We start from the raw sequence: 18940 nt of genomic DNA, 5'->3' as shown, positions 1-18940 counted from the left end.
AACAAAGCAGCCAAAAAGATATCAGCCATATTGTGTCATCAACATTAGTCAGAAATAGCATTATAAATATTCACTTACCTTTGATGATCTTCATCAGAATGCACTCCCAGGAATCCCAGTTCCACAATAAAATTATTTGTTCGATGAAGTTCATAATTTATGTCCAAATAGCTTATTTTGTTAGGGCATTTGGTAAACAAATTCAAACGCGTGTTCAGGTCCAGCCGAACGTCGGATGAAAAGTTATATTACAATATGTTCAATAATATTCCAACCGGAGAATTCCATTGTCTGTAGAAAAGCAATGGAACGAGAGCTACCTCTCATGTAAATGCACGTGACTGAGATCGAGGCTGCTGACAGACCTCTGACTCAATCCCCTCTCATCCGGCCCCCCTTCACAGTAGAAGCCTGAAACAACATTCTAAAGATGGTTGACATCTATACCCATATCCCACTGTGTATTCGATAGGGGCTGAGTTCAAAAACTACAAACCTCAGATTTCCCACCTCCTGTTTGGATTTTTTCTCAGGTTTTTATCTGCCATATGAATTCTGTTATACACAGACAACATTCAAACAGTTTTAGAAACTTCAGAGTGTTTTCTATCCAATACTAATAATAATATGCATATATTAGCATCTGGGACTGAGTAGGAGGCAGTTTACTCTGGGCACGCTTTTCATCCAAAAGTGAAAATGCTGCCCCCTATTCCAAAGAAGTTAAAGGTCTTACTCACATCGGCTGCGGAGAGCGTGATCACACAGTCTTCCAGAACAGCTGGTGAGCTCATGCATGTTTCAGTGTTATTTTCCTCGAAGTGAGCATTGACATGGTTTAGCTCGTCTTGTAGGCTCGTGTCACTGGGCAGCTCTCAGCTGTGCTTCCCTTTGTAGTCTAATGGTTTGCAAGCCCTGCCACATCTGACGAGCGTCGGAGCCGGTGTAGTACAATTCGATCTTAGTCCTGTATTGACACTTTGCCTGTTTGATTGTTCGTCTGAGAGTACAGTGGGATTTCTTATAAGCTTCCGGGTTAGAGTCCTGCTCCTTGAAAGCGGCAGCTCTACCCTTTAGTGCGGTGTTGCCTGTAATCTATTGGTTGGGGTATGTATGCACAGTCACTGTGGGGGTGACGTCATCAATGCATTTATTGATTGTCATGATGCTGGCCTGGGGTTAGGTTTATGACAGTCATAAATACCTCTCCCCCCCTGTTTCCCCTCTCTCTATCCTACTGATGTGACTATTGAAAATCCCTTGGTTAACAGAGATTCTGGGAACATCAGAAGGTGGGGAGAAATTAATCATATTTTGGTAATCCGACCAGTTGAACATATGCGGTGGTACTTAATGAATATGATGTCAGTTCGGTTGTCATCTGAGACATTCTCATCAATGATAGGATGACATAAACAGTACAGTGGAAAGTCTACACATTATAGTTATCAGATTCACATGGAATTGTTGTGCAATTTAAATGTTTAAATATAAAATTATTGGTGAAGAGATGAAACGTAATTTTAGCTTCCAAATGAGAGATTTGGGTTTTCATAAGGTTAGGGCTCTGCTCAATCAGTGGCCCGCCCCTGTGAAGGGACATGGGCTGTAGACTGTGAAACACACCCTTCTCCCTCCACTATATAAGGCCTTGACGAAAATGTAACCTCCTGTTCCGAGGACGTGAGGACGACGGTCCATACGTTAAAAAGGACTAACATGTCAACTACGGAACTAAGCCAACCTCAGCGTGAGATTTGGTTGTGAATGGTATGAACTTTGAACTCTTATTCACTAAAGAAGTGAGACATCCTAGCCGTTGAGTTAGCAACAGCAGCTAAAAACGTGGGCTAGGAAAGGACAGACAGTAGTATCTGTCAGTATCCTACTACAGTAGTATCCTACTACAATGTTTCCCATTCACCACCAGAGTGAACCACCAGGCCTCCCGGGTGGCGCAGTGGTTAAGGGCGCTGTACTGCAGCGCCAGCTGTGCCATCAGAGTCCCTGGGTTCGCGCCCAGGCTCTGTCGTAACCGGCCGCGACTGGGAGGATAACAGCTCTATAAATATTATTTTGTGGTGCCCCGACTTTATAGTTAATTACATTTACATGATTAGCGCAATCAGGTAATATTAATTACGGAGAAAGGATTTCTTAAGACACGACATGATGAAGCCAGTGACTGATGTGGAAGAATCCCGGAACATATTCCAGGGTGTGCTAGCAAAACAGTCCTGTAGCTTTCAGATGAGACAGATGAGCACTTCTTTTTTTTTTTTGATTGACCGAGTCTCTGGTGCTTCCTGCTTTAATTTTTGCTTCTAAGCAGGAATCAGGAGGATAGAATTATGATCAGATTTGCCAAATGGAGGGCGAGGGAGAGCTTAGAGTTTTTTTCCCCTTCTGGTTGCACATTTAACATGCTAATAGAAATTTGGTAAAACAGATTTAAGTTTCCCTGCACTAAAGTCCACGGCCACTAGGATCGCCGCCTCTGGATGAACGTTTTCCTGTTTGCTTATGGCGGAATATAGTTATTTTCGGTCATAAGAGACAGTAGCAGCAACATTATGTACAAAATAAGTTAAAAAAATAAGTTTAACAAAAAAAAACATAAAAACACAATCGGTTACGAACACGTAAAACGTCAGCCATCAACTCCGTTGCCGTAGAGGAAAGAAACCGCTCAGATTTGCGACCATGAAGCCAATGGTGACTAAAACCGTTACAGAGTAATGATCGATTGAAAAGAAGGAAGCCTGTACCGAATAAAAATATTCCACAACATGCATCCTGTTTGCAATGAGGCACTAAAGTAAAACTGCTAAAAATGTGGCAAAAAAATTAACTTCACGTCCTGAATACAAAGCATTATGTTTGAGGCAAATCCAAAACGTCACTGAGTACCACTTCATATTTTCAAGCATGGTGGTGGCTGCATCATTTTAATGATATGGTTGTCCTGGGCAAGGGAACATTTTTGGATATAAAGAAATGGAATAGAGCTAAGCATGCGCAAAATCATAGAGGAAAATCTGGTTCAGTCTGCATTCAACAGACACTGAGAGACAAATTCACTTTTTGGCAGGACAATAACCTAAAACACCAAATATACACTGGGGTTGCTTACCAAGACAACATTGTATATTCCTGAGAGGCCTAGCTACAGTTTTGACTTAAAAGCTGCTTGAAAATCTATGATAAGAGTTTAAAAATGTCTGTCTCGCAATGATCAACAACCAACTTGACAGAGCTTGAATAATTAAAAAAATAATAAAATGTGCAAATATTGTATAATCCAGGTGTGCAAAGCTCTTAGAGACTTACACAGAACGACCGCCATAAAATCTATTCTGTGACTTGTTAAGCACATTTTTACTCCTGAACCTATTTAGGCTTGCCATAATTAAGGGTTTGAATATTTATTGACCCAAGACACTTGTGCTTTCATGTTTAATTAATTTGTAAAAATAAAAAAGAAACATAATTCGACTTTGACATTATGGGGTATTGTGGGCAAGCCAGTGACACAAAATGTCAATTTAATTAACATTTTTATTCGGGCTGTAACACAACAAAATGTGGAGAAAGTAAAAGGGTGTTAATACTTTCTGAAGGCACTGAAAGTATTCACACCCCTTTGCTATGACACTCCAAATTGATCTCAGGTGCATTCAATTTCCTTTGATCATTCTTGAGATGTCACTACAAATAGATGGAGTCCACCTATGGCCAATTCAATTGTTTGGACATTATTTAGAAAGAAACATATCTGTCTATAAGGTCCCACAGTTGACAGTGCATGTCAGAGCAGAAATAATACCATGAAGTCCAAGGAACTGTCCGTAGATCTCCGAGGTAGAATTGTGATGAGGCATTACTGTCTTGGGAAGGGTATAAAACCCATTTCTATAGTGGTGCTCTTGGAAATGAAACTACCCAGATTCTGCCTAGAGCTGGACGTCTGACCAAACTGAGCAAGGACCTTGGTCAGAGAGGTGACCAAGAATCCAAAGACGACTCAGAACTAGAGTTCCTTGGCTGAGATGGGAGAACCTGCCAGAAGGACAACAGTCTCTACAGTACTTCACCAATATGGGCTTTATGGGAGAGTGGCCAGACGAAAGCCACTCCTGAGAAAAAGGCACATGATAGCATGCTTGGGGTTTGCAAAAAGTCATGTGAAAGACAGAGCTCATAAGGGAAAAGATTCTGCGGTCTGATGAGACAAACATTTTACTCTTTGGCATGGATGCAAAGCGATATGTCTGGAGAAAACCAGTCATCTAAGCATGGTGGCAGCATCATGCTATGGGGATGCTTTTTAGCAGCAGAGACTGGGAGACTGGTAAGGATAGAGGGAACAATGAATGGAGCCAAATACAGGCAAATCCTTGATGAGAACCTGCTTCAGATTGCAAACGACATTAGACTGGGGGAAAGATGTATATTCCAACAGGACAATAACCCTAAGCATACAGCCAAAGGCAACACCCAGCTAAAGCCCAGACTTGAATCCCATTGAAAATCTGTGGAAAGACTTGAAGATTGCTGTTCACTACCGCTCGCCATCTAACTTAACAGAGAGTGAGACAATCTGCTAGAAATAATTGGAAAAAAATCCTCAAATCCAAATGTGCAAAGTTGATAAAGACATACCCAAAATGGCTCAAATCTATAATTGGCGCCAAAGGTGCTTCTACAAAGTAATGACTAGGGTATTTCATTTTCAATAACTTTGCAAACATTTCTAAAAACACGTTTTCACTTTGTCATTATGGGGTAGTGTGTGCAGAAATAATACCATGAAGTCCAAGGAACTGTCCGTAGATCTCCGAGGTAGAATTGTGATGAGGCATATACTGTGTCTTTAAAATGTTGATTACTTTTACTTGCCATTCATCTGATAAGACAATACTTTAGAATTAGTCTAAGGATAATTCTGAAAATAAAATCAGATGAGGTATTGGATGTTTCGGATGAACGTGCAAAACCAATGGAGAGAAAGAGGAATCCGCTGGCAAAATGTCATGGTACGGCTGTGTTACTTTTTATGGCCAATACAGGTATGAGTGGAGCCGCCCAGGCAGCCACTGGGCAGCAGCCCTTTTCCTAATGTCCCCTCACCCCTTGCATATCGCCTGGCCCAGCGCCAGGCATCCAGTAGAAAAGGAATTCCAAGTGCAGGTCGAGCTGCTGTATTTGTGCTTCCAAACAGTATTCCCTTTCATTCCCTCTCGGCAGACTGTTTATTTTGGTGCTCTTTTACACCGTGGGGCCTGATGGAGCTGGAAAAGGAAAACATCTCCCAGACTTGCAATCCGATGACATGACCGCTGGAAGCAGCCTTTTCTAGCTCAGCAAAAGAGAGAAAGGCCAATATTCCCCTTCCTTTATCCCCAACAGTAATGCAGAAATCAAAATAAACATAAACAAACACTAATGAAACAAAGCCACCAAACAGAGAGACTGATAAAGAACACTAGATACCTGTGAGAAACCAGGATTTTTCTGAATTGGACAAAAGAAGAATGAGAGTGATGAGTCTTTACTTGGTTCACTTAGAATTGTCTTCGACTGCAAAGTGTCAGCAAAGCAAAACTGGAAAAACCTGGCTAGCAAAGCAAAAACAAAATGGCAGAACTATTACTCTGTACCGGTCTCCTACTAAAACGACACAAGTGCAGCATTCATTTCCTTCTCAAACAGAATACAATAAATCTCTCCTCAGCTGCCTTCTGTGTAGCACCACCCACTTCAAGAGAGAAAGACCATTTGGGACCAATAGGTATAAATATTTTCATAAGCTTTGATAGGTCCTCATTTGAGGAGAAAGCTTGAGAGAGAGTGGGGGTTGAGAGAGTGAGTGTGAGAGAGAAAGAGGGAGGAGAAAGTGAGCGAGAGAGAAAGAGGAAAGAGAGAGAGCGAGTGTGTGATTAATATTGGCTGACAGCTGATCAGAGAGAATGCTGTCTGTTCGGACCCATTCTAACTCCCTGTCAGAGTGGATCAGAGGAGGCCAGTCACCTCACTACAAAGGGACACTGGGCAGGCAGCGTTCCTAAGCCCCACAAAGCTATGTCCTCTCGAAAAAACAAAGGGCATAACACCAGCGATACCAGCGCTGGCTTCAGGACTGCTCCATTCTCAATGCATGGCTAAACCTGCTCCTAAGCTAACTGCTTGGCGTTGTATTGGAGTCACCAGGCATCTCCCCCAACCTGGTGCCCTAAATTATGGAAAAAAATGCATTCATGAAATTCAGGAGCTGCTCCCCACGGATCCAGTTACAGTTATTGATGACTTTATAAGATGTTTGTTAACCTACGCCAACCTTCATACTTTGAAGAGAGAAAATCTGAGAAAAAAATAAATGTTCTGGTGGCACACATTTTTGGGTTGGTGCATAGCTGCTGTCTTTTTCCAGCTCCGTTTGGACAGATGCAGGCTGATCTGGGTTTCTCTTGGTCGGCTCAAGTGTGACGCTCACATGATGAATGGTGTGATACACTAATGCTAACGTATAGAAGGACTATGGAAAAAGGCCCTGATCAGACAAACAGATGTGCATCCGCTAAAACTGCTTAATATCACTGTTACTGCAATAAACTCAACAGTTCCACCAGTCCCTTTCTCAGGCTCCAGGGTGGAAAGAGTTGTGCAACTGCAGGATGAGAAGGCGGTAGACGCGCACACACTCTAAAAGGTATAAGTAACAAAATGTACGATTTGCAGACATCAATCTAAATTGAATAATGTTAATATAACAGCAATAAAATAAAAAATGCAATACCACAATGAGACCAAAATGCACATACTCCATTTACTATGAAAGACCTGCTCAGTCATGTGTGATTTCTGGGGCACAACTGGCCAGGGATTTAGGTGGCTGGACAGCAATTAGGATGGGAAGCACAGCCAACAGCTGGGAATGCCCAAACGGTGTCTATATCCCACCACTAGATCCCATTACAAAAGAGAAATGGCAATCACACTCATCCACTAGCAGTCATCTGACCTCTATAGTTAGATACATGGAGCCTATTTGATCAAACAGCAGATCACCATTGTAGTAAAAAGTTAAGTATTTATACAGTCAGATGCCCCCTAAATCTTTTGAAACAGACCCATCAGGCCTGGATTTGTGCACAATGAGAAGAGCCTTACAATAGCTATACTCTTGTCATTGCTTGCAGATCCGATCTGAAGTAGTCAGGCCAAAAATATCAAAATGGTGTTGATCAGTCCTCGATGGAAGAATGGTCACTATGCCTGGCTGTGATCACTGACACTGGCATGGAGAGGGCATACCATCTGCCCAAGGACTACAGCACCAGTGGGCAAGCAACAGATAGGGAGGGGAGAATGTGTGTGGACTGTCAGACCTACCTGCTTTCCCACACACGGCCTCGTAGACCACATGCTGCGAGTTGGACGTCAGAGCTCCATTGGCTGGGCGTTCTGATGAGGTCTGTCTGTGGGCAGAGACAAGATAAGAGTGATCGACTCCTGTACAGTACATTACCCAGAGAGATCCAGAGATAGGGCAAAAACAAACCAATGCTGTTCCACATTCATTGTTGTGGAGGGTTCCACTGATATACTGTAGTGCCCTTCACTCTTATTGTAAGAGCATTGTGAAGGCCAATTCTCTTACAGAGTTACAGTAGTGGCATAGGGATTACTGGCTCCTATTACAACTTTGGATACATTGTGCGTGTACTGTGACATCACCAGGCAGGAAAAATGTAAAGCGTGGTGGTTTGCTATGTGCTGTCCATATGGTCTGGTGGGGGTCTCTTGACACTCCAAGAGGTTAAGTGTTTACTGAGTGCTGGGACACATTCCTCTACCATGGTAGCTGTCCTGGATGACGTTTTCCTCAACAATGACGCTCCAAAAGAACACATACGTCGTAGGGTTAGCTGATAGAGTTGTGGTGCCAGCTGGGTCATTTGTGGAATTACCTGTGTGTTTTTAAATAGAAAAGTCATGAGAACAGGTCTCATTGTGACTGATACCGTTTCATAAAATGGGTGACCAATTCTTTCCAGCAAGTACTACCAATGTGTATAGGGCACTGCCTCTTAATAGAACACACAACACTGGCTCTCACAGAAACAGACGACCGAGGGACAATGTGTGTATACAGCTTTTCAGACTAAATCATTATGGGTGGAAGGAGGACGTAAAGCAGGGGCCAACAAGCCTGTAACTCTATACATTAAATGTGCTAAGAATTTTTTGGGGAACAATAAATAAAGCTTAGCTGGTATTAACCTATCGCCCCATAACAGTGGCTTGACAAAGCAGCATTAACAAGGTAATGAGGGCACACACTGCTTCCTTGTAGGGGCTGCACAGTTGTTCCTTCACACCATTACACAACCACAAATAGGACTGGCTCACTTAAAGTGCGGCATAACTATACAGGAAGCAACCCTTTAATATTTGGAGAAAGCTTGACCTCTGGGTTCTTCATATCACTTTGTCAACAGTCTCTCACTTCTCCACGTCATAAGGTGTAGACCGGCAAACACCACAGTATGGAAGGGCTTAATATATTGAACACGTATCTCTGCATGGAGTACACACCCACAGTTAGACGTTTTGGAAATAAATGTAAAGCCTTGTAAGAAGCCTTTTCTTTCAGAGGGGCTTGAGTGGATTTTCCCAGATAGACTATGAAATATAGGAACAAGGTTGCCTATGGTTGTGTGTTTCTTCGTGTATGGTGGAAGCGAGTTTTTCTTTATGTTATCTGGACGTCTAACCGGGGGGGGGGGATTTATAAATGTTCATTTATAAACAGAGTTTTGGCAGCGTGATTTGTTTATAGTATCAAGTCGTTCCTACAGCTGACTAATAGGCAGCGAAGGCAGCAGCCAGTCTGACAGTAATGGTTCTGCTGCAATTGTCACCCTATTAAGAATGCCACATGACAGCCTGGGTTTCCGTAGCTACAGCTGCAAAACCCGCCAAGCCTCACAAACACCACACACAATCATTTATTTGTGTTACAAATTGCTTTCAAATTTGTAACTGAAGTCATTCCCAGTTTGCAACCATGTTAGGCCAATCGACACTCTAGGGTCCTGCCCTACTGTATGCCACAGCTACAGTAGCAATTTGGTTATGCAGAAAAGCATGACAATTGGGGTATGGGTGAAGTTTGATTGACGTTGTCCATAGCAATAGACAAGCCTTGATGCTTTCGTTTCATTTTAGGATATCTCAGAAGCAGTCATTGTTGCGAAACTAAGCTTAATTTTGGTCCATTCACATTCTTTCGGTCATCTCTCTCATCAATTAACATATAATGAGACAGAAACTAATTCTGACAAATGTACTGACACGTCTGTCCAATCAGTGGCTGAACAGACTTGGCATTTCCTCATGATGTTCCGCTCTGATTGGCTGACAGGGCAGCTTGGTGGTGGGTCCAGTGAATTGGCTCTTCTTTCTATATCCCAGCCCTCGGCGAGAGAGAGAGGAGACAGTTTGGCTGCTCCAACATATAAATCCACTCCCTTCTTTATTTGACTCCCAAACACAACTGCTAATCTTGATCCTTATTACTCACTTTCCGTTCTCCAACAAACCCAAAACTACATGTCATTCAGATCCTAGATTCAATAACAAAGACTAACTCTCTGTGTTCATCAATGATGTATTGTTCTGTAGGAAAACAGGCAGCAGGGGCAACATTTTGAGATAAGTATCAAATGTAATGTGTTTTTGAGTTCAGCAGTTGGGAGGGTGTGTTTTGAAGATTAAATAACCTTGAACATTTCTAATACCAACAGTACAGTGATTTCATGTTGGGGTGGATGAGCTAAGGCTACTTAACCAAGGTATTGCGTTGCCATTGAAATGAGTTTAACATAAAGGGAAACAACTTATTATCCATTTCCTGTGAACAATCATCTCATCTTTTTTAGACAGAGGTTTGCTTTCTATCCGTCATTCTTTGCTTCCCTCTCTTCTTTCTTTTCTTCCTTTTTTCCATCAGTGCATTTTTGGTCTAGAAGCTTCCGTTTTTCCCACACTCTCCCCTGTCACACAGGCCGACCACAAAAATGCAGGACAGTGGAGAGTGTGAGGAGGTTCTGGAATTCCGCATGTTGAGGGTAAACACAGTAACTGCCAGGAAGACACACAGAGAGGAGCAAACATTGCACCTACCCTGCCCTAACCGACCTTGCCCTACCCTGCCATAACCGACCCTGCCCTACCCTGCCCTTAACTATTCACTGCCTTCCCTCCCCTCTGACCATGTCAAGAGTCCAGGAGAGCGCTCCTCACACATCAGCAACATAACACAACCACATCCCTCTGGCTTCTCCTGCTCCCTGGCTGGCCTCAGCCGCCACATCAAAGCTGCTATCTGCTGAGGCGGCAACTAAGGCTTTGTGTCATTAGCCAAATCCTTGTACCCCTGATGAAAGGCACCAACACGGACCCTCTGATACAGACAGAAAGACAAGGGACATGCACACACACAGACAGAGATACAGTATGAGCAGACGGGTAGAGCAATGGCTTTACCATACAGTTCTATAAATATCCCTACTTAGCAAAAAAGACAAATTCAAAATGGCCCGGTCCATATAAATCTCTCTGATGTAATACTAGAGAAGAACACATCATGGCTAGAGGGGGTGGAGGTTGAGGAGAGGAGAATGACAGAGCTGGGACCACTGCGCCTCACACTGGGGGAGAGGAGCCCTCCATCGAAGCCATGTGCTTTAAACAAACAAGCAACCATATCACTGAGTTTTGCCATTGCTGTGTAATTTAGCCAGATGTTGGGTAATAAAGTCATACTGCAGCGTGGGAAAGTGATGGCAGTTTCAGGCTTCGCTCCGTTTGCGCTCTCCCCAACTTTTCTTTCTTTCTCCATTTTTCCTCCTCTCTTCTTCTGTTAATCTCCAAACAAAACAGGGTTTAAACAGCGCTCATAAATAGGGCCCTGCAGTTGAACCGCATTGTGTTTACTGAGCATGCAGAAATCAGACCTGTGATGAGGTTGTTTACGGAACAGGCAGATACAGCCTGAAGCCAAGGGACTGGTACTGTTCGCTCCACGCTTCATGTAGGCTAGTCTAACTCTCAGTTCCGTTTGAACTCTCTGCTGCTGCTGGACCCTGGTTCACCCCTCCAGCACAGCCATAGTCCTCTAGACCCACTAGCTTGCCATCACATATACTGCATATTCATGTCATGGTCCAATCAACGTTTCCACATTACAGTGGTCATAATGAACTTTCTAGTAAGAGACTAATGAACAGCAGCATCCCAGAGGCAGCTCTAGCCCCACGTCTTACTTGCTGAGGCGCTGGGTGGCTGTCTTCCTGACCAGGCCCTCCCTGGCACTGCTGGGTGGTTTGGGGTTGAGGATGTGTCCTGGGCCTGCGCAGGCCTGGCTGTGGTTCTGGCGGCCTGGGTGGGTCACTGGTAGACTGGAGGAGGATGGGCCGGTGGGAGCCTGGGGCCAAGGAGCCGTCACAGGATAGGGTGGCATCATGGCCTTAGCAGCCAACATGGCCTAAGGAGCAAAAACCACACATTTAGCTTCAGATTCACAATCAAGTTAGTTATGACATTACACATAAGAGGATTTATACAATAGGGCATCATGTACCTAATCCCCTACCTAAATCAGGGATGGGAAAGGCTATCAAATTGTAAATGTGCTCAGTACAACCATAAAAAAGATCAGACTTTGATTTCAGCAAAAAACAAGTTCTGCCTTCTAGGTGATCTAAGGTCAAACATCATCGATCTAAAAGACAACTACATCAATTAGCTTTGAAAAAAGTGCTATCCTTTATCAAAACATACTCTACATATTTTGAGGTTGGACGCAGTGCAACACAAATTCTTCACATTTCATACTTGTTTAGACAAGATCTCTTTAATGGCTTCTAGAAACCTGGTAAACAACATGTTCATCCTGACATAATATTTAAGAACTACCGTTTACCGGTTGCCTGTGTTGCTGGGGAATACTTCACAGACATTCTTTCCAGATCTCATGTCTATGCTATTTTCTCTGCCACTTTATATATCTATCTATCTATCTATCTATCTAACAAGCTAATGGTTTTCCAGCTTCCCAGCGCATGATTTCAAAGGGCCGGCAGCATGACAGAGAATATTTTGGTGTAATTTCTGTGTTGATAAATGAGAAACTGAATTTCCAGGTTGGAGGGTCTGTGGTTGTGGAGCAGTTGAGCAGGGCCAGGGAGGGCACCTTTATTTGGCTGCCAGGTGGCCCCAGGCCAAGCCTGTGGAGGAGCCGCGCAGTCTGCACCCAGTAACTGGAACAGAGTAGAGCACCGGAACAGCACTCTCTCTTTCTCACACACACACACACACCTATGCTCCCCTGGATACAGTTTTATATTCAGTTAAGCCAAATACTTCAATAAATTCTGCCACAAGGCAGGGGAGGTGAGTGCCGGAATGTGGAGAGCACTTATTTCAATAAGACCAAAACCTGCAATGGTTTTTCACGTGTCATTACAGAGTAGGGTCAAGGCATTGACTAATTCCTGACCAATGGAAGGACACAGTCTTGGAAGTAGGGTTTACTGTGCAATTCTACTCTGAGCCAAAGTGAATGAGTCTTAAGGCCATGGAACACATGGAAACACTACAGAATTGCAGGGCGTCTGTTAGTATAGACTCCCATTCAAGTCAAGCTGGCGAGAGAGACTGAGGGGCAGAGCAGAAGGAGAGGATATTTAAGGGACGGTTCCCTGATTGGGTGGTGACTCAAGGCGCACAGTCAGCCCTCCCATGAGCTCAGTAAAAGGACTGTTTGTTAAGGGGAGAACAACAGGTTGGCTCTCTTAATGCTGTGCCCTTTATGGCATATGATTACACACACACCAACTAATGCTGCAAACCATTTCCTGCAATTTCGCAATCAGGGGGAGAGATGGTCCCTGCACAACCCTACCTGGTAATCGTGGATGGATGGATGCTGTGAGTGGCTGGCTGAGAGTGGTTGTGGCTTGGTGAACTAGTGAACTGTGCTCAATCAGCGAGCTGGCGATGGGAGGGGAGTGGACAGGAGCTGGGGGGGATCACTTTCAAAGAGAGTCTTGCGTAACCCAGCCAGTCCGGGCCAAGAAAAACATCCCCTCAATTGCATTAATTACACTCAACCTAGACGTACAAATGATGATGAGAGCAACTGCATTACTCAAAGAAAAAAAAAAAAAAAAACTGCGCCTCCCATCATCCCACCCCGAAAGGTGTATTTGTATTTATTATGGATCCCCATTAGTTCCTGCCAAGGCAGCAGCTACTCTTCCTGGGGTCCAGCAAAGTTAAGACAGTTCATACAATTAAAAAAAAAAGACAATACATTCACAGCACAGATTTCACAACACACTGTGTGCCCTCTTGGCCTTACTCCACCACTACCACATATCTACAGTACAAAATTCATGTGTACGTGTCTATAGTGTGTATGTTAACGAGTGTGTGTGCTTGCATCTGTCTGTGCCTATGATTGTGTTGCTTCACAGACCCCGCTGTTCCAATAAGGTGTATTTTCTATCTGTTTTTCTAATCCAATTTTACGGCTTACATCAGTTACTTGATGTGGAATAGAGTTCCATGTAGTCATGGCTCCATGTAGTACTGTGCGCCTCCCATAGTCTGTTCTGAACGTGGGGACTGTGAAGAGACCTCTGGTGGCATGTCTTGTGGAGTATGCATGGGTGTGCCAGTAGTTCAAACAGACAGCTCGGTGCATTCAACATGTCAATACCTCTCATAAATACAAGTAGTGAAGAAGTCAATCTCACCTCCACTTTGAGCCACGAGAGATTGACATGCATATTAATATTAACTCTCTGTGTGCATCCAAGGGCCAGCCGTGCTGCACTGTTCTGAGCCAATTGCAGTCTCTTTGTGGCACCTAACCACATGCCTGAACAGTAGTCCAGATGCGACAAAACTAGGGCCTGTAGAACCTGCCTTGTTGATAGTGCTGTTGAGGTAGATCAGTGATTTATTATGGGCAGACTTCTCCCCATCTTAGCTACTGTTGTATCAATATGTTTTGACCATGACAGTTTACAATCCAGGGTTACTCCAAGCAGTTTAGTCACCTCAACTTGCTCAATTTCCATATTATTTATTTATTGGAAGATTTAGTTGAGGTTAATGGTTTAGTGCATGATTTGTCCCAAATACAATGCTTTTAGTTTTAGAAATATTTAGGACCAACTTATTCCTTGCCACCCACTCTGAAATTAATTACAGCTCTTTGTTAAGTGTTGCAGTCACTTCAGTCGCTGTAGTAGCTGACATGTATAGTGTTGAGTCATTCGCATACATAGACACTTAAAGCCAGTGGCATGTCGTTAGTAAAGATTTTAAAAAGTAAGGGGCCTAGACACCTGTCCTGGGGAATTCCTGATTCTACCTGGATTATGTTGGAGAGATTTCCATTAAAGAACACCCTCTGTGTTCTGTCAGACAGGTAACTCTTTATCCACAATATAGCAGGGGGTGTAAAGCCATAACACAAGTTTTTCCAGCAGCAGACTGTGATCGATAATGTCAAAAGCTGCACTGAAGTCTAACAAAACAGCCCCCAAAACAGCCCTCAATCATTTTTTGAATGTCCTTCCCTATAAGCGTGCTGAAAGTCTGATGTCAATTTGTTTTCTATTAAATAGCATTGCATCTGGTCAAACAATTTTTTCCAAAAGTTTACTAAAAAGGTTAGTAACAGGCTGATTTACTGGCTCAAATAGCCGACCAAGGGGGCTTTACTATTCTTAGGTAGCGGAATGACTTTTGCTTCACTCCAAGCATGGGGGCACACACTGTCTAGTAGGCTTAAATTTGAAATATGGCAAATAGGACTGTCAATATCGTCCGCTATTATCCTCAGTAATTTTCCATTCGAGTTGTCAGACCCTGGTGGCTTGTCATTGTTGATAGACAATTGTTTCACCTCTTCCACACTCACATTACGGAATTCAAAATTACAATGCCTTTCTTTCATAATTTGGTCAGATATACTTGGATGTGTAGTGTCAGCGTTTGTTGCTGGCATGTCATGCCTAAATTTGCTAATCTTGCCTATAAAAAAATATTAAAGTAGTTGGCAATATCAGTTGGTTTTGTGATGAATGAGCCATCTGATTCAATGAATGATGGAGCAGAGTTTGCCCTTTTTCTCAAAATGTAATTTAAGGTGCACCAAAGCTTTTTACTATCATTCTTTATACTATCAAAATAAAGAGAGTCACACACTCCATATATAAACTCCCAGTAATTTATTGGGTAACTCTATTTGAATAGTTTATTCGCCGTTAGTCAGCACCTCCACACAAATACATTTTTCGTGGTGTGTGTAATTTATTTGCCATTGCTTTTGCCTCATCCCTCAACCATACCATTTTTCAATTACTCATCAAGCCACTGGGATTTAACCATTTTTACAGTCATTTTCTTAAATGGGTGCATGCTTATTAATAACTGGAATGAGCAATTTCATAAATGTGTCAAGTGCAATATTCTTTACATCAACAACATAGGAATCAGTACAAAACTTATTGTATGACCTCTTATACACTATATTAGGCCCAGCCTTTGGAACTGGTTTTCCGAGATGTGGCTACTATATTGTGATCACTACATTCGATGGGTCTGGATACTGCTTTCAAGCACATGTCTGCAGCGTTAGTAAAGAGGTGATCAATACATGTTGATGATTTCATCCCTGTGCTGTTTGCAACTACCCTGGTAGGTTGACTGATAACCTGATCCAGGTTGCAGGCACTGGTTACAGTTTGAAGCTTTTTCTAGAGTGGGCAGCTTGATGAAAGCCAGTCAATATTTAAATCACCCAGAAAATATACCTCTAGTCTCTCCCCAGCCTCCATTCATAGAACGGCTATACAACAAATGCTGCAAGAAGAATAAACACAGATTTCCTGTCCAGATCTCCTTTCAAAGCAAACCAAGAACCAATGCGTTTTTTTTTTCCAGTTTCAAAATGATATATAGTGTCAAGTAACCCAAGGCATTCAGTTTAATCTCATTCAGCAATGACAGAAATCGCATATGTCACGACTAGTCAAGCAAGACTAAAAGGTTTTGTAACTATAACGGTTTAGAAAAGTTATGCCTCAGAAATCAGTTTCAGCATTGTAATGGGAACAAAATGAATGTAGAATCTGATATGAGCTGTGAATGATGGGATTAGGCTTCTTATTCAGTGTAGAATCAGTGGCATTGCCATGCCGGAGCCCTTGTGGGCAGCCAGCCTTGATTACTTACCTTCCAATATAAGCACAGACTCAGTAGAACAAAGAGTTCGCTTGGTGTGAGAATTCATGTTTGCTTTCAAGAAACGAGCTCCCTGTGAGGATGTTCCCACTGGACACCATTTTGTTCGGCGGTTGGAGGAGAAATTCCCAGAATAACTTTGCAAGCACAAACATCAAGGCTTTCCTCTACGGGTGATGGGGGAGCTTTTGGAGAGTATCCCCATTGCTTAACAAAAACAAGCAGTTGATATTGCCCAGACAAAAAGAGATGAGGGTTTTCCTGATTTATAATTCAATAGCACTCAAATACCCTACTAAGTGTTTACATCTATGCTTTATTTGAGTAAGAGGGAAAGATCAAGGGATGGAAAGGGAGAATTGCAACTTCTAGTGTTTCTCTGAACCCCAATCAGAGAAAATCACAAAAAGTCTGTAAAATGGTTTTGACACAAAGCTGAACACTGGTTCCAAGGATTGGATTGTGTGCAACTTTCAGCCCAGTGAGAGAAGGAGTGTTTCTAATACACTCTCACCACACTGTATATACAGTCTTGCAGGGTTTCTAGTCTGGGTCTACCTGAACATGAGGTTCTCCACATTCAGCCTGTGGTTTATAGGAAGGCATGGTTCTCATTTCGTTGGGCTGAATAGTTCCAAGGCAACCAGAACTACATAGCAGTGATATTTTTCTCTAAACTCCACAGCCACATTTACCCTACCGTTCGGTCTGTGGTATTGTGGACTGCAGCTCACTGACCTGGTGGCGGGTGCGACTCTGGTCAAGCAGTTGGCGGGACTGGAACTTCTGCTGCTGCAGCTGCTGGATGGCGAACTGGAGCTGGTAGCTGCCTGGGATGGGCTGGTAGCGCTGCTGGGGGCTGACGCCTCTCACCAGGTTGTAGGCACTCTGGGTCTCCCCATCCCAAAGACCCTCCTCATCTCTCGGCGCCCTGGGGCTATGGGAGCAAAAGAAATTAGATCAAAATAGTTCCAAAGTTAATGTGTACTGTATGCTTGATAAATTAAGAACTGAGCATTTAGCTTTTACTGATGCAAAAGGTTCGGCTCAGACAGCAGTGGAACAGAAATAACAGCAGTGGGGAGCCATGTAAGTATTTAGGCCTACCATCTCATCATCAGTCACTTGACTATGCAACCAAGACTGAAATGTAGTGTTAGCTCATGGCCTATTTCCCTCCACATGTTGAGTAGTAAGACTGAACAACAAGTAAAGGGGACAAGACAGCGTGCGGCACCCCAGCCGCTGCACCCAGATGGCCTCCTGTCAAAACTGACCAATCAAAGAGGCAAAGCAGAGAGCCGACCCGTGGCAAACATGGGGCACTTAGAAAACATTGAAACCTCTCCCGCCTAAGGGCTCTCAGCGCATCGCGTTCCATCCACATCACAAAGCCACAACCTGGAAAGCCAACCTTTGAACGGCTCCACACATTTGTAACTGGATTATCTTTCACTAGGACTAAGCCTTTCAGCCTTTTTGGCCCCATCTAAAGCAATGGGGGGGCGTCAGGGCTCGCCCCTCCAGCACAAGTTCACTGCAGAGTCTGAAAAGGAAGGCACCCCTTCAGCCAAAAAGCACTGTTCTAAAGAGCAGGGTGCTGAGAGAAAAAATGGAAAGAATGAAAGAGAGATAAAGAAATAGAACTCCTGAGGATGAAGAGCTAGTGGAAATTCCTCCCATACATTTAAGTCATTTAGCAGACACTGTTATCCAGTGTGACTTACAATTAGTGCATTCATCTTAAGATAGCTAGGTGGGACAACCACATAGTCATAGTAAGTACATTTTCCCTCAATAAATTAGCTATCAGCAAAGTCAGAGCTAATAGGGGGGGGGGGGGGGAATAGTTAAGTGCTAGTTCATGACAGGCTTATGTTTTTTTTATTATATAAGAAACATAGATAACATTGTAATAACATTTGTATACAGTAAAAGTTAAATAAAATATTATCAGACTTGAAATAACACAATTCACCAGGACATTTTTAGAACAGAACTGAGATAAGGTCTAAAATTAGAATTCAATTAATCTTGAATAACAATGCACGCTGCGGGAAAATAATCCAGTGTCGCTCACACAGGCTACATGAAAAATATTCCCGTCCGGCGTAGCCAAACAAAGACACAAGGGATCTGAAAGTCATGTGAACGCGCTATCCGCCCGCTCATTTCACGTAATGGCATGTATATTGCAAAAACAACTGGTGTGACCCAGAGCCATTGAAACTTTTTTCACCCTCTTCTGCTAACAAAGGTCTGTCTGTGAACCCTTTAAGACAACAGAGTCCAAATGACCACAAGACAAAACAAAACCCTGATGGATGGTTTCGCCTCCATTTTTTAGTATTTAAGCATTTTTCCCCAAAACTATTCCAAGTACAGTATGCTTCAGTTAGTCTTTACCAATATCTCTCCACTTGAGCTACATGGGAGGCCAAATCACAAATCCTCTGAGTCCCACATCAGGGGCCTCAGTTCCTGGCCATTCAATTCCAGCACAATAAATAACAAATAGGAAAGGGGGAAAAAACTGGCACATCTGAGTTTCCCATCACTGGTACAGTACATGTGTGCAGTTGTAGCAGCCTGGAGCCTGCTCTGCCTGCCTGCA

At 43.2% G+C, this 18940-nt stretch overlaps 1 protein-coding gene across 4 annotated transcripts in view; it reads right to left on the bottom strand.

Moving 5' to 3' along the window:
• ttll5 (tubulin tyrosine ligase-like family, member 5) overlaps positions 1–18940 on the bottom strand; it is a 94511-nt gene that overhangs the window by 12335 nt on the left and 63236 nt on the right. For all 4 annotated transcript variants that reach the window (XM_021574390.2, XM_021574393.2, XM_021574391.2 and 1 more), the window contains 3 exons: positions 17065–17263; positions 11331–11551; positions 7393–7478 (listed from right to left, as the gene is read on the bottom strand). In XM_021574390.2, coding sequence (XP_021430065.2) covers positions 7393–7478; positions 11331–11551; positions 17065–17263 — 506 coding nt within the window. The remainder of the gene's footprint in view (positions 1–7392; positions 7479–11330; positions 11552–17064; positions 17264–18940) is intronic.

The sequence above is a fragment of the Oncorhynchus mykiss genome, chromosome 19, assembly GCF_013265735.2.
Source record: "Oncorhynchus mykiss isolate Arlee chromosome 19, USDA_OmykA_1.1, whole genome shotgun sequence".
Lineage (NCBI taxonomy): Eukaryota > Metazoa > Chordata > Actinopteri > Salmoniformes > Salmonidae > Oncorhynchus > Oncorhynchus mykiss.
The sequence above is the reverse complement of the archived record's forward strand: the minus strand, read 5'-3'. Positions and strand labels throughout refer to the sequence as shown.